At 42.6% G+C, this 15,258-nt stretch overlaps 1 protein-coding gene across 4 annotated transcripts in view; it reads left to right on the forward strand.

The window, feature by feature from the left end:
* ADCY1 (adenylate cyclase 1) overlaps window positions 1-15,258 on the forward strand; it is a 192,526-nt gene that overhangs the window by 133,073 nt on the left and 44,195 nt on the right. For all 4 annotated transcript variants that reach the window (XR_003073678.3, XR_003073677.3, XR_003073679.3 and 1 more), the window contains exons 9-11: window positions 925-1,119; window positions 2,891-2,988; window positions 6,911-6,995. Coding sequence is in view for 1 of the 4 variants with exons in the window: in XM_418883.8 (XP_418883.4) it covers window positions 925-1,119; window positions 2,891-2,988; window positions 6,911-6,995 (378 nt within the window). In the remaining 3 variants the exon portion in view is untranslated. The remainder of the gene's footprint in view (window positions 1-924; window positions 1,120-2,890; window positions 2,989-6,910; window positions 6,996-15,258) is intronic.

Below are 15,258 nucleotides of genomic sequence, written 5' to 3' on the forward strand. Positions count from 1 at the left end.
GTAGCCAGTTCTCCTTTCTCATTTACCAAAGGAGGTAAACAAAAAGCAAAAAACAAAAAACAACAAAAAAATGGAGCTTCATTTCAGATTATAAAACATTCTAGGTGCATTTTTCTGCTTCACCTTGAGCAATGCACTTGTTAATTAATCATTGTTTATCATTATGAACAATAAAAATTGTTAATTCCTGATGATATTCCTGACAGCACATAGTTTTTATATAACGTCTGGGAAAAATGTTAGGCTTTGACTTTTTTAAAAGGTCTTCTGCAATGTAACAACTTTATTAATAGTTAGGAATATTTATAATAGTTGTATGTCTGGCAAATTAGCATTTCTGCTATGACCAACAGAAAACAGAAGGTTGGATTTGAATGTTTCAGTCCATGTATATTCACAAGATTATTTTTGATAATAAAATAAGCTTCTTTCTACATATGAAGCCAGCAAGACAGGACTTGAAAAGTTATTCTGCTTTTGCTAAGGTCCATTCTCCTCTGCAGTCACCAAAATAACATATCAGTCAATGCTGAGTCCTTTCCACAGGTCTTAAGTATGCAGGTGTAATACACACATTTATTATGAACTGATATGTTAGCTGATTAATTGCTGTAGTCCACTGTCATTCAGTAGACTGATTATTTCCTTGGTGGAGAAGAAGTCTCAAGGCAGCATATAAAGAGAATTTCTACTGATGAGGTTTGAAATCCTGCAACAAGGTGGAATTTTTTTTTACTGATAATAATGAGATCAGGATTTAATCTAGGGGCTTTTTAGAAGATGGTAATCATACTGAGATAAGATCCTATACAGTTGCTCTGCTTACTGAATTCCTCGTAGTGGCCGTGAACTTGAGATAATAGGAATATGTTAAATTTCAGTGCTAATGAAAGCTTGTGCTTCTGTCTTCCATCTGTGCTACAGAGGAGAGCGTTAAGGACAGCCTCTGAAAAGCTCAGGAATCGTTCCTCTTTTTCTACCAATGTCGTGTACAACACTCCAGGAACTCGAGTAAACAGATACATCAGTCGTTTGATAGAGGCCCGGCAAACTGAGTCTGAGATGGCTGATTTGAACTTCTTTACCCTGAAGTATAAACAAATTGAGCGTGAAAAGAAAGTAAGGAGCTTTAAATACTTTTTTACTGATTTCATTGACCAACGAGCATTGTGTTGTTGGTTTTTTTAGTTGTTGTTGTAGACAGAATTTAAGTTCTACTCACTGCCTTTAAATAATCTGATGGATTGTCTTTTAGCTAAAAGTGAAAAATTATCTCTATCTTCTATGGACGCTATTGGAGGAGGCAAAAAAAAAAAAAAAAAGATCAGAATCTTTCTAAGCTTCAAGCTCCTCTTACTTTCCCATGGCAATGCGACTGCCTACTGATTCACTGGTTCTGGAAAAGGTTTGATGATAGGAGGACACTTCTCTCTGCATATGTTGTCTGATGAGGACTGATCCAATCAATCCTATAAAATATAAAGGAATACTTAATTCTCTTGCCACACCACATACTGTGCTGAAAGCTATGGACTTACTCCAGACTTGTAAGCACATAAATATGTATATAGGAAGAGTTATAAAATCATAGAATCTTCATAGAATCACAGAATTGTTTGAGTTGGAAGGGGACCCTTGAAGGTCATCTAGTCCAGCTCCCTTGCAATGAACAAGAACATCTTCAGCTAGATCAGGTTACTCAGAGCCTGGTGCAACCTAACCTTGAATGTATCCACAGATGGAGTGCCCACTGCATCTCTGGGCAATCTGGGCAACCTGTTTCAGTGCTTCACCACCTGAACTGTAAAAAACCATTTTCCTTATATCCAATACAATCCAATTCTTTTGTTGTTGTTGTTGTTTCAATTTTTTGGTGGGCAAAGTTTAATGAAAGGAGTAGATGTTTCAATTCAACAGTATTGTGTTTTTGGAAATACTTAGAACATTCAAATCTTTCAAATCTTTCATGTGATTTTTTTTTTTTTGGCTGTTTTTCTTTTTTCCTTCTTTTAATCTCACAGCATGAAGTTTCAATAATCTAAAATTTCTTTGAAATGGCTTTTTGTTCTTTAATGCAGCTAATGTACTTCTCCAGGCTACTCTGCATTTCACACTTGTACTTGTTGAGGGTAGCCAATTTGACAGTAATATATATGTATATATTATGAACTATTTACTGTAAACTTTGTTCCCTAAGAAAATCCTACATTTTGCAAGATTCAGTATATTGTCTCTATTCTTGCATTACAGTGTTAAAGTATGTGAAAACCTGGCCTCAGTTTCCATTGATTTTAACTTCTGTGTGTCGATCTCTACTGAGATGCTTGCATTGAGGTTATTATCACATCCCAATTAGGAGTGTTTCTGTGTAAATCTAGAATTGTTCTGACAAAAGGAAATTCTAACTTTAGGTGGTAAAAGAAGATTGACATTTTGAGCTGTCTGGGAAAACAACTTGTTCTGTTGTAGGGACTGTGTTTCACTGGAATCAGGGACAATAACTGTTCAAAAGTGAACCTGAGTCTCTCAGTAGCGTACTTTAGTGCCCTGTCCTGAGCACTTCAGATGACAGCATTCCTTAAAAGCAGCACCAAGTGTTCTTTGATGTTTTGAGGCTGGTAAATAAGAAGAGGAGGAAAGGAGCACCTCCTTCTTCAGCTTAAAAATGGTTGAATCGTTTCTGTTCCAAGAGATAAACTTATTCCTCTGTCTGACCTGGATTTGACTAACTTGAGGGTGAAAGCTATTGTGAATTAAGCAATGATAACATTTATGTTTGTGAAGTGGCTTTTAGGTTGTTGCTCTTTCTTGCTGAGAGTGGACAAGCGTGAGTGGCTGGCTGGGTATATATTAAATGCTCACTGTCTTTATTTTCTCCATTTTTTAACAGTACCACCAGCTTCAGGATGAATACTTCACCAGTGCTGTAGTTCTCTCACTAATTCTAGCTGCCTTATTTGGCCTTGTCTACCTTCTAATAATACCACAGTAAGTTTCTGTCTTTTGCCATTACAATCCAAAGTAGAATATCTTCGACCAACCTGCACGGAACTGAAATACTAGCATCTCTGGAAATGCAATTAGCAACCAGACTGGTAGCCTCTCAATTAAGAGAGTCTCTGAAGGTATATCTTCCGACTAACTCATCTCTTCTATTTGTTCAGATGAAACACAAATTTTGTTTGTCTATTCTTACATGAACTGCAGTCAGAGTTAGGCTGAACTAAAGCAGACATAACCAAGTATTCACGATGTATTTGAGAATGTGTTTGGTGCTAATTATTGATCGCTATAATGCACTGATTATTTCAAGTATTTTCAATGCTATTTTAGATGCTTGCTAAAGAAAAATTAAACTTCATTTCAAAAATCTTTGAGATACATGTATATGCAAGTCTACACAAGTCCACGGGGCCGGATGGGATTCACTCAAGAGTGCTGGGGGAACTGGCGGAGGTGATAGCCGAGCCACTTTCCATCATCTATCAGTGCTCCTTGTTGACTGGTGAGGTCCCAGAAGACTGGAGGCTTGCCACTGTGACTCCCATCTACAAGAAGAGCTGCAGGAAGGATCTGGGGAACAACAGGCCTGTTAGCCTGACCATGGTGCCGGGGAAGTTATGGAGCAGATTGTCTTGAGGGAGATCACACAGCATGTGCGGGACAACCGGGGGATCAGACCTAGCCAGCATGGGTTCATGAAGGGCAGGTCCTGCTTGACCAACCTGATCTCCTTCTATGATCCAGTGACCCATCTGGTGGATGAGGGAAAGGCTGTTGATGTAGTCTACCTAGCCTTCAGCAAAGCCTTTGACACTGTCTCCCACAGTATTCTTCTGCAGAAGATGGCAGCCCGTGGCTTGGACAGGTACACTTCTGGCTGGGTAAGGAACTGGCTGGAGGGCTGGGCCCAGAGAGTGGTGGTGAACGGAGTTAAATCCAGCTGGCGACCGGTCACAAGTGGTGTTCCCCAGCGGTCAGTGCTGGGGCCTGTCCTCTTCAATATCTTTATTGATGACCTGGATGAGGGCATTGAGTGCACCCTCAGTAAGTTTGCAGATGACACCAAGCTGGCTGGAAGCGTTGATCTGCCTGAGGGTAGCGAGGCCCGACAGAGGGATCTGGAAAGGCTGGATAGCTGGGCTGAAGCCAATGGGATGAGGTTCAACAAGGCCAAATGCTGGGTCCTGCTCTTTGGCCACAACAACCCCAGGCAACGCTACAGGCTTGGGGCAGAGTGGCTGGAAGACTGTGTAGAGGAAATGGACCTGGGGGTGTTGATTGACGTTGGACTGAACATGAGCCAGCAGTGTGCCCAGGTGGCCAAGAAGGCCAGTGGTATCCTGGCTTGTATCAGAAACAGTTTTGCCATCAGGAACAGGGAAGTAATTGTCCCCCTGTAGTCAGCACAGGTGAGGCCGCACCTGGAGTACTGTGTCCAGTTTTGGGCCCCTCACTGTAAGAAAGACATCAAGGCCCTGGAGCGTGTCCAGAGGAGGGCAACAAAGCTGGTGAGGGGTCTGAAGCACAGGCCTTATGAGGAGCGGCTGAGAGAGCTGGGATTGTTCAGTCTAGAGGAGAGGAGGCTCAGGGGAGACCTTATCGCTCTCTATAGCTACCTGAAGGGAGGTTGTAGTGAGCTGGGGGTCAGCCTTTTCTCTCGGGTGACTAGTGATAGGACTAGAGGGAATGGCTTCAAGCTGCACCAGGGAAGGTTCAGGCTGGACATTAGGAAATACTACTTCTCTGAAAGAGTGGTCAGGCACTGGAATGGGCTGCCCAGAGAGGTGGTGGAGTCACCGACACTGGAGGTGTTCAAAGAACGTTTGGACGTTGTGCTGAGGGTCATCGTTTAGTGAGAACCGTTGGTGATGGTTGGATGGTTGGACAGGATGATCCTGTGGGTCTTTTCCAACCTTAGCGATTCTATGATTCTATTCTATGATTCTATGCTATTTCTAATAATTTCAATAACTTGATAACAATTACATTTTTTTTCAGATGAGAATATCAAAAGTAAACTTCATTCCCACTTACAAATTATTAGGATTTGAATAGAGATAGAGTGGGTCACGGGATAATACTTTCAGAAATCTCACTTTAAATCAAATCTTTTCTATTCATAAGTCTCTAGTTAAAATAATATTCCTATATGGTTCTCCTATTATTTCTAATAGAATGTTTGAGGGAGACATTTTTTATTTTAATAATAGTCACCAGCGTATAATTTTTTGTACCTGACATCTGAGAAATTCAAAGTTTCTTACAAAAAGTCATCTTGTTTCCAGAGAAGTTACTTCTGTTGACTAACTGGAGCATAGCTGAGAACTATTTCACCTACTTTTGCACAGCTACAGTAGGTGAAAGAATTTGAATTCCGTGGAGTTTAAAATAAGAAGAGATAAAGAGCCGTACTGTCGTTGGAACTAGAACGAATTTTCAAGAATCATATAGATAATTGGTAATCTTTCCTAAAAATAGCATCATTCCAAAAAACAGCTGGACAGATTTTCAGATTAAGCTATCATGTGACAGATAATAGAAGCTCCAGCAGAACATGAACACTGTATGCCATGAAAATTGATTGGTTCATCATTGGGCCAGTTAGAAAAGCCACATACTGAATGGTAGCACCTTCTAGTACACATGCCAGTCTTAATTTTAGGCAATCAAACTGTGACTCTTTCCTTGCTGTTGCACAGATGAAACTTGAGCTAGACTATAGCTCTGAAAATACCAGAAATCATGTTTTCTCCATCGCTTTCTTGCAGTACTACCATCCTGAATAAACTCCAGTTCTCTAAAAATATAGAGGAGCCTGCTATCTATAAATACTTCTATTCACAATCCACATTATAATCTCTAGAGTCACTTCTTGGTTCTAGATACATGTACTACATCACAGCATTCTCCCTTTTTGTGTATTGATGACTACTTGCATAAATTCTTGCATGAACTTCAAATCTGCAACTGCAAACTGCAAATACTGAGATGTAGCAAAAGATTTCTCATTTTCTTCTACTGTTAGAAGCTCTATATAAGTAATCTTTCAAGACCGACAGCAAGATACATGTTGTTTTCAAAGGACTAGAAAAGGAGGCGTGAAGATCGTCTTATGTTGTTGTCATGCATCCTTGGTTCCATAGCTGGCAAGGGGCCAGGATGTACCTGAAAATAATCAAAGCATCAGTAGTGATAGACTAATTTTTGCCATATCTATGAAGTACTGTTCCAATAACATAGGGTTGTTGAGCAAGGGAGGCACTTGGCTTGTACTCCTAAGAACAAATCTGTTTTGAAAGAGCAGGAAAATGAAGATTAATAATTATAAGAATTATTACAGCATTTTCACAAAAAATAAAGTTTTTCTTACTGTTTGAGGAAGACTCAAAAGGAAGGTGTTGCTCTGTGTCGGTAGAAGGGAGTGCAGTCCAGTCTGATTTTGTTTGACTTGATAAATGACAGAGTTGACTGAGCTCTGATTTCTGAATCTCTGAGGAGAAGTTAGAAGGAAAAAGCATATGGTAATTGATACACAGTTGCCAAAACCAAGTAATGGAGAGTTGTGCTCTCCATTTATAAGAGTCAACATGCTGAATATTCTGTATTAGTCTAAAATTAGAAACTGTCTTTCCTGGCACCCTACATAGGTGAATTTCTGAGTTGCTTTGATCTCCTTGCTGAGGTTACAGTGAGTGCTGTGTACAAGGACGTTTACTGATCTCTCATTCTTGAGAGCAGCACATTTCACTGTGATTTTTTCCCCTGAAATGGTTAGTTTTACAATAAAAGCATGGGGAGAAATCCTCCAGCACTTTTCCGTCAATATTTCAGAAAAACGTCTGCGCTGTTTGTTCTCATATCTGCTACTAAGTTAAGTTGATTTATTTCTATTGTATTTTGATTCTAGGAGTACCATAGTTCTTGTTCTCCTGGTGTTCTGCATATGCTTCCTAGTGGCTTGCATTATGTACCTACATGTCACAAGAGTACAAGTAAGTGATTTAAGATTTTTTTATTATTCTTTTAGTGGTTACACTTTGTCTATGAACTACAAAGCCATCACTGTGTGCTCTATAGCATGAGTCTGAGATCTATCTGTTTTTTAAGCTCATTGCTGAGTAACATTATAGGCACTCTAAATAAACAAACAAACAAACAAACAAATAAACAAACAAATAAATAAAAAGATGATTCACTTGAAGGTAGATCTTTTACATGAATATTTTTTTCCAGCATTGTAGCCTTCAGTGCTATTAATGCTATAGTTTTTTGTTTGTTTGTTTGCTTGTTTTTTTGCAAAGGTCCTTCACATGAATATTTTTTTCAGCATTGTAGCCTTCAGCGCTACAAGTTCTAGTAGATCAGAATAAAGCATCCATAGACTAATTTTCTGATGAAAAATATCTGTGGTGTCTTAAACCAGATATATTATTTTTTTCAGAAAACAATCAGAAGAAACACCTACACAGTTAACCTGCTCTGCTGATTAGCACACACTAATTTTTAGTTAGAAAATTTGGCCTTTGGCAGGAGAAAGGTAATTGTTTTCATGGAAAACATAAATAGCATCTTAGCAGAGTATCTGGTACATAACAGTATCTGGTACATAAACTTAGACAATTTTATGAGAGTAATTTTAATTATCTCTTTTGCTTCATAAGGGAACAGTAGTTTATTAAATGTTGCTCTGCGCATGAACATTAGATACAGATGGAGTCTGTGGGAAATCGTTCCTCTTTATGTCATTTCCCTGGGGCTAGTGCAAACTTAAGGTTTGTTTCAGCAGTCAACGGGATTTGTAACTTATTCAGGTTTCTCTAGAGATTCACTATTTTGTTGGATGAAATCCAGCATTAGAAAAACAAATTAATTTAAAATTTAGAATATAGCAGATCAAAATTTTGTGGACAAATTTGTCTTGTATATTGAATAAAAGATAATATATTATGTGTAATGAATATAGAATTGTGAACTGGGGACTCCTCTTTTCAAATTACTCTTCTGGCACTTTTCTAGTATTATTTTACACTAGGCAAGTGTAAAGTGCAATTATTAAAAGCTTCTTCAATCTTTATAATTTCACTTGTAAAATCACGATAATAATTCTGAACATTACTGGTTACCTAGCATTTAGGGTATCTGACACTACATCTTTAGTTAATAAAAATCCCACAAATAAAACAAAGAAAATTAAGCCCAAAATGCTGTACTGTCATGAAAGAGCAGGTGCAATCTTAGAATGTCCAAAAAATCAGGAATGTAAACATTTTATGCTTTAATCAGAGCATTCAGTCAGACATGTCTTGTACCTTACCTTTTAAAATTTTACTTTCCTTTTTAACCCACTGCTCTAGCATGTTAACATTTATAACATACATGCAACACATGCCAAGAAAAATGTCTATGCAATGTGTTGGAACCATTTTGAATCTGCATTTTGATGTTTAATTATTTACCATGCAGCATTATCTTCAAACTGTGGAAATTCCCAGCATTTTATTATTACTACTTTATCCTCTACAAGCAATTTCACTGCAAACTGAATTAACTGAATATATCTGTCTTCTTGTACAAAAGCATTACAATGGTATTTTATATATATGGATAAAAATGCACCATCTGCTTCATATATTGAGAGAGATTTTGGTCTAGATGAATAGGCATCTTGATGATTAAATGAAAACCAGTCTGGATGATCAGGTTCAGAACATAGACATAACAGGCTATACTCTACTTGGAAAGCAGGAGTAAGTGAAGTACCGCAGGGGTCTGTCCAGCGACTTGTCCTGTTTAACATATATGTCAAAGACCTGCAGGAGGGCACGGAGTACACTCATGTTGAGTTTGCAGGTGACATCTGCAGTTAAACTGTTTTCTGGTGTAATTAACTAATCCAGGACAATCTTATGCTTATATATAACACTGATTTTTACCCACCTATGTTTACATGCACTGAAGACATACTGAAGCCACAATGTATTCTCAGATCACACAAGGCTTATTTTTTTCTATAGTTACTGTATTCTCTAGTTTTGCAGCCCAGATGAAGGGGATTCATCTAGAACTATCTCAGATTTTGAATGCTGTGGTCACACATATGGGACAAATATCTCTGTATATACCACAGGAAGGGGAGGAGTTTCAGTACAAGATTTCTGTCTGCCAGGGCCAGAGAAGCCCTTTTGTGGGTATTTTGGTGCCTGCTGAAAGTTATGCTTTTGCTGTCAGTGATGAGACACTGACATTCTTCTCCAGGACTTGTGATTTTCATCCAAAATTCAGGTTTTTGATCTTAAGTCAAATCTAGCATCAGTGAGTCTTAGCACACTCCTTTTAAGGGACATAGCTTGATCCCACTTTAAAATCAGTTCTTTCATACAGTTATTTATTGCCCCTTGAAGTCACTGGAAGAAGACCTGTAGTCAGAAAGACATATCATGGTTCGCCTAGATAATAGACGAACCAAGCATTCACAGTGCAAGGGGAAAAGAAGCAAAGCAGCTTTTTCTGAAATGAAGTAGATCTCTATGTGTGGTGGTTTCACACTGATGACTAGATAATCTCCATGGTGCTCTCTCACTCCCCCTCCTCAAAAAAACAGGGAAAGAGAATATGATGAGAAAAAGGCTCAAGGGTTGAGATAAGGACAGAGAAATCTCTCACGGAAAAAAAAAAACGGCCCCATGGAAGAGAGATTTATGTTATTCATTCGCTACTGTTAGTAATAGATTGGACAGTGATAAACTAAAAATAAACTAGAAATACCTTCACCCTCTCCTCTCCTTTCTCCTTTCGAGTGGCATGAGGGAACGGGAAATAGAGGCTGCTTCTTCTCCACTGCTCCTTCACTGTCACTCTCTTCTCCTTCTCCGTCCTGGGATTCTCCCACAAGCTGCATCCTTTCTGAAATGATCCCATGTGGGCTTCCCACAGGCTGCAGCTCTTCTAATACTACCTCTATGCGGTACTAGGTGCCCATCCTTCAGGAGGGCACTGCTCCAGCATGGGTCCCTACAGGCAGCAGCTCCCCCAGACCTCCTGCTCCACCACAGGCTCCTCTCCACAGGCTGCAGCTCTGGCCCAGGGCCTGCTTCTATGGGGGCTCTCCATGGGCCACAGTTTTCTTCCGGCCACAACTACCTGCTGCACCATGGACTCCTTCCCTGACTACATGTGGAGATCGGCTCTGCATGGTTCCCCATGGGATGCTGGGGCACAGTCTGCTCCATCCTAGGCCTCTCCACACTTGAAGCACATCCTGGCCTCCTTCTGCACTGACCTGGACATCTGCAGGACTGTTTCTCACATTTTCTCACCCTTTTCTCTAAGCTGCTGTTCCACAGCAGTTTTTCCCTTTCCTAAATCTGCTCTCCCAGCAGCACAGCCAGTGTTGCTCACAGCTCAGCTCTGGCCAGCGGTGGGTCCCTTTTGGAGCCATCTGGAACTGGCTCTGATCTGACATGGGGCAGCTGCTGGGCACTGCTCACAGAGGCCACCTTCAGTTACTAAAACCTTGCCACCTAAAACCAACACAGTAAGGTTGGAACAAACAAAAAATACATTGTAGTACATAAATACTACATTGTGCTATACTACTGAGGAGACCAGCTTCAGGGCAGGTAAGACTGCACTGGATAAGGGACCTAAAGCAAAAAGGCCAACCAAAAAGCTCTTTTTAGGGCTATCTTTTGAACCCAGCAAAAGCACTGTGCTGGTGCTGGGGAGCTGGCAGCTTGTGTGTGGACTGCTGAGACAGCAGGGGGGGGAGCTGGCACTGCCCACTCTTATCTCTCAAGCTTGACCTTGACCCTTTGTTGTATGGCTAAAAGAAGCCCTCAGGAGATCTGCTAGCTTCTGCAGACATAACGTGCCAGGTGACAAAAGGGTGTTACTTTCCACTGACAGCGGGAAGGGAAGTCAGCATGTGAGCACAGCCCACACTGCCCATACAATACTGCAGCAGCAGGTGTGGGTGGTGGGTCTTGTGGCAGGACATGTTTTTTTTTTGTCTTTGCTCAGGAGACCAGCTCTCCCACGGACAGACCCTGAGACCACAGGTTTGAACATGGTCTCTACCAGACAGCAGGCTTACCCAAGAAGACTGTGGCAACCCAGACAGAGAGTCTGCCCAGAAATGTGGTGGTTCAGGTCTCTGGCTGTAGGGAGTGCCTGAACTTGCTGCTGCTGAGGGAGAATGGGAAGGATGCCACCTGCATGAGGTGTGAGCAGGTGGACGAGCTGCTCAGCCTGGTGGTGGAGCTTAGGGAGGAGGTGGAGAGATTAAGAACCATCAGAGAGTGCAAGTGGGAGATCGACTGGTGGAGTGACTCTCTGTGAGAAAGACACAGAGATTGCACCACCCAAACTGTAGTGGACCCTCTTCCCAGTCTGATTTGCCCCTCTGATTACTATCCTTCATTGATAGTTCAGGCCGGCAGTGATGAGGTCGCTGACAGAAGCCTGAGGACTATAAGAAATGATTTTAGGGGACTGGGGATGTTAGTTGATGGAGCAGGCATACAAGTAATATTTGCCTGTATTCCTACAGTGGCAGGGAAGGACACCGCGATGATCAGGAAAACCCATCTCATAAACACATGGCTGAGAGGCTAGTGCAAATGCAAGAATTTTGGGTTCTTAGATCATGGGGCAGTCCACTCAGCACCTGGCCTGAGGTCTGCCAATGGGTATCACCTGTCTCAAAGGGGAAAACAGATCCTTGCCCAGGAGCTGACGGGACTTGTTGAGAGGGCTATAAACTAGATACGAAGGGGGAAGGGGGTAAAACCAGGCCTGCTAGAGATGAACATGGGGGAGTGGTGAGGTGAGGGGATCAGCGTCTTGTCATGGTTTTGTAACACCAATGCACACAGCATGGGCAACAAATAAGAAAAGTTAGAAGCCATTGTGCAGCAGGCAAGCTATGACCTAGTTGCCATTACGGAAACATGGTGGGACCGCTCCCATGACTGGAGTGTTGCAATGGATGGCTACAAACTCTTCAGGAAGGATAGGCAAGGAAGGAAGGGTAGTGGCATGGCTCTCTATGTTAGAGAGTGCTTTGATGTTACTGAGCTTATGGCTGGGGATGATAAGGTTGAATCCTTATGGGTAAAGATCAGGGGAAGAGTTGACAAGGCAGACATCCTGGTAGGCGTCTACGATAAACCACCGAACCAGGATGAAGAGACAGATGAGGAGTCCTACAAGCAGCTGGCAGAAGCTGCATGATTGCCATCCCTTGTCCTCATGGGGGACTTCAACTTCCCCAACATATGCTGAGAATACAACATAGTGCAGAAGAAGCAGTCTAGGAGGCTTCTGGAACGTATGGAGGATAACTTCCTGATGCAGCTGGTGAGAGAGCCTACAAGAGGAGCTGCCCCGTTAGACCTGCTGTTCACAAACAGAGAAGGTCTGGTGGGAGATGTGGAGGTCTGGGGCTGTCTTGGACAGAGTGACCATGGAATGGTAGAGTTCTCAATTCTTGGTGGAGCCAGGAGGGGAACAGCAAAACTGCTTCCTTGGACTTCCAGAGGGCAGACTTTGAATTCTTCAGAAGACTAGTAGGGGGAGTCCCCTGGGATTCAATGTCAGAGAGTAAAGGGGTCCAAGATGGCTGGTTACTCTTCAAGAAGGAAGTCTTAAAGGCACAGGAGGAGGCTGTCCCCCTGAGCAGCAAAATGAGCCAGCGCAGAAGAAGACTGGCGTGGATAAATAGGGAGCTATTCTTGAGGCTCCAGGAGAAAAAAGGGAATCTACCTCCCGTGGAAGAAGGGATGGGCAACTCAGAAAGAATACAAAGAAGTTGTTAAGATGTGCAGAGAGAAATCAGAAAGGCAAAAGTCCAGCATGAACTCAACCTGGCCACTGGGGTAAAAAGGAACAAGAAACTCTTTTACAAATATATCAACAGCAAGAGGAGGATCAAGGAGAATCTCCATTCTTTACTGGATGAGGCTGAGAATGTGACCACTGGGAATAAGGAAAAGGCAGAGGTTCTGAATGCCTTCTTCACATGTGTCTTTAAAAGTCAGACCAGTTATCCCCAGGGTACTCCGCTCTCTGAGCTGGCAGCCTTGGCTGTGGAGCAGACTAAACCCCCCACGATTTAGGAGGATACAGTCAGAGACTTATTACTCCAACTGGACTGCCACAAGTCCACGGGGCTGGATGGGATTCACTCAAGAGTGCTGGGGGAACTGGCGGAGGTGATAGCCGAGCCACTTTCCATCATCTATCAGTGCTCCTTGTTGACTGGTGAGGTCCCAGAAGACTGGAGGCTTGCCACTGTGACTCCCATCTACAAGAAGAGCTGCAGGAAGGATCTGGGGAACAACAGGCCTGTTAGCCTGACCATGGTGCCGGGGAAGTTATGGAGCAGATTGTCTTGAGGGAGATCACACAGCATGTGCGGGACAACCGGGGGATCAGACCTAGCCAGCATGGGTTCATGAAGGGCAGGTCCTGCTTGACCAACCTGATCTCCTTCTATGATCCAGTGACCCATCTGGTGGATGAGGGAAAGGCTGTTGATGTAGTCTACCTAGCCTTCAGCAAAGCCTTTGACACTGTCTCCCACAGTATTCTTCTGCAGAAGATGGCAGCCCGTGGCTTGGACAGGTACACTTCTGGCTGGGTAAGGAACTGGCTGGAGGGCTGGGCCCAGAGAGTGGTGGTGAACGGAGTTAAATCCAGCTGGCGACCGGTCACAAGTGGTGTTCCCCAGCGGTCAGTGCTGGGGCCTGTCCTCTTCAATATCTTTATTGATGACCTGGATGAGGGCATTGAGTGCACCCTCAGTAAGTTTGCAGATGACACCAAGCTGGCTGGAAGCGTTGATCTGCCTGAGGGTAGCGAGGCCCGACAGAGGGATCTGGAAAGGCTGGATAGCTGGGCTGAAGCCAATGGGATGAGGTTCAACAAGGCCAAATGCTGGGTCCTGCTCTTTGGCCACAACAACCCCAGGCAACGCTACAGGCTTGGGGCAGAGTGGCTGGAAGACTGTGTAGAGGAAATGGACCTGGGGGTGCTGATTGACGTTGGACTGAACATGAGCCAGCAGTGTGCCCAGGTGGCCAAGAAGGCCAGTGGTATCCTGGCTTGTATCAGAAGCAGTTTTGCCATCAGGAACAGGGAAGTAATTGTCCCCCTGTAGTCAGCACAGGTGAGGCCGCACCTCGAGTACTGTGTCCAGTTTTGGGTCCCTCACTGTAAGAAAGACATCAAGGCCCTGGAGCGTGTCCAGAGGAGGGCAACAAAGCTGGTGAGGGGTCTGAAGCACAGGCCTTATGAGGAGCGGCTGAGAGAGCTGGGATTGTTCAGTCTAGAGGAGAGGAGGCTCAGGGGAGACCTTATTGCTCTCTATAGCTACCTGAAGGGAGGTTGTAGTGAGCTGGGGGTCAGCCTTTTCTCTCGGGTGACTAGTGATAGGACTAGAGGGAATGGCTTCAAGCTGCACCAGGGAAGGTTCAGGCTGGACATTAGGAAATACTACTTCTCTGAAAGAGTGGTCAGGCACTGGAATGGGCTGCCCAGAGAGGTGGTGGAGTCACCACCCCTTTAGCAGGTCAAGGAATGTTTGGACACTGTACTGAGGGACATAGTTTAATGAACTATTGGCGATGGTTGGACAGGATGATCCTGTGGATCTTTTCCTACCTTGATGATTCTGTGATTCTATACATCCTGATCGAGTTGTACTTCCTCTCTCATCTTTTGGCATTCATTTCACTCGTCGAGAAGAGTAAGAGATTCACAAGACTGTTTCACCAGATTTTTTTTCTCCAGTGTTGTTTCTGCTGTGACAAATTGAATATTTTTAATGGGTTCTGATAATTAAAACTACCTTGACATTTAGTGTGACTATTATAGAAGAAGACAGATACTATTCCAAAGTTCCATGCTATCACAGTATATTCTCTTGGTTCATTTGTAGCTGATAATTTGCAAGGCAAAAGATGTTGTGTATATATTCCTCAGGGGAAAAAAGTCTAATGCCATCCCATTTTGCATTATGTATGGACATCCTACTAATCTTCCAAAGAATTTTAATTTGTTTGAGAAATAATGTAAAGTAATCATAATTTCATGTGTATTACCCCAGAAATGCAATTGCCATTAAAACATATCTTCAAAATTATTACTGCAACGTATGTGCATAATTACAAATGAATGCTTGTTTCTTAATTTGCAGTGCAGAAAAAAATCCTATATCACTTTCTTAGCTATAGAAAGCTTACTAAACTGTAACAC

The sequence above is a fragment of the Gallus gallus genome, chromosome 2 (assembly GCF_016699485.2).
Source record: "Gallus gallus isolate bGalGal1 chromosome 2, bGalGal1.mat.broiler.GRCg7b, whole genome shotgun sequence".
NCBI lineage: Eukaryota > Metazoa > Chordata > Aves > Galliformes > Phasianidae > Gallus > Gallus gallus.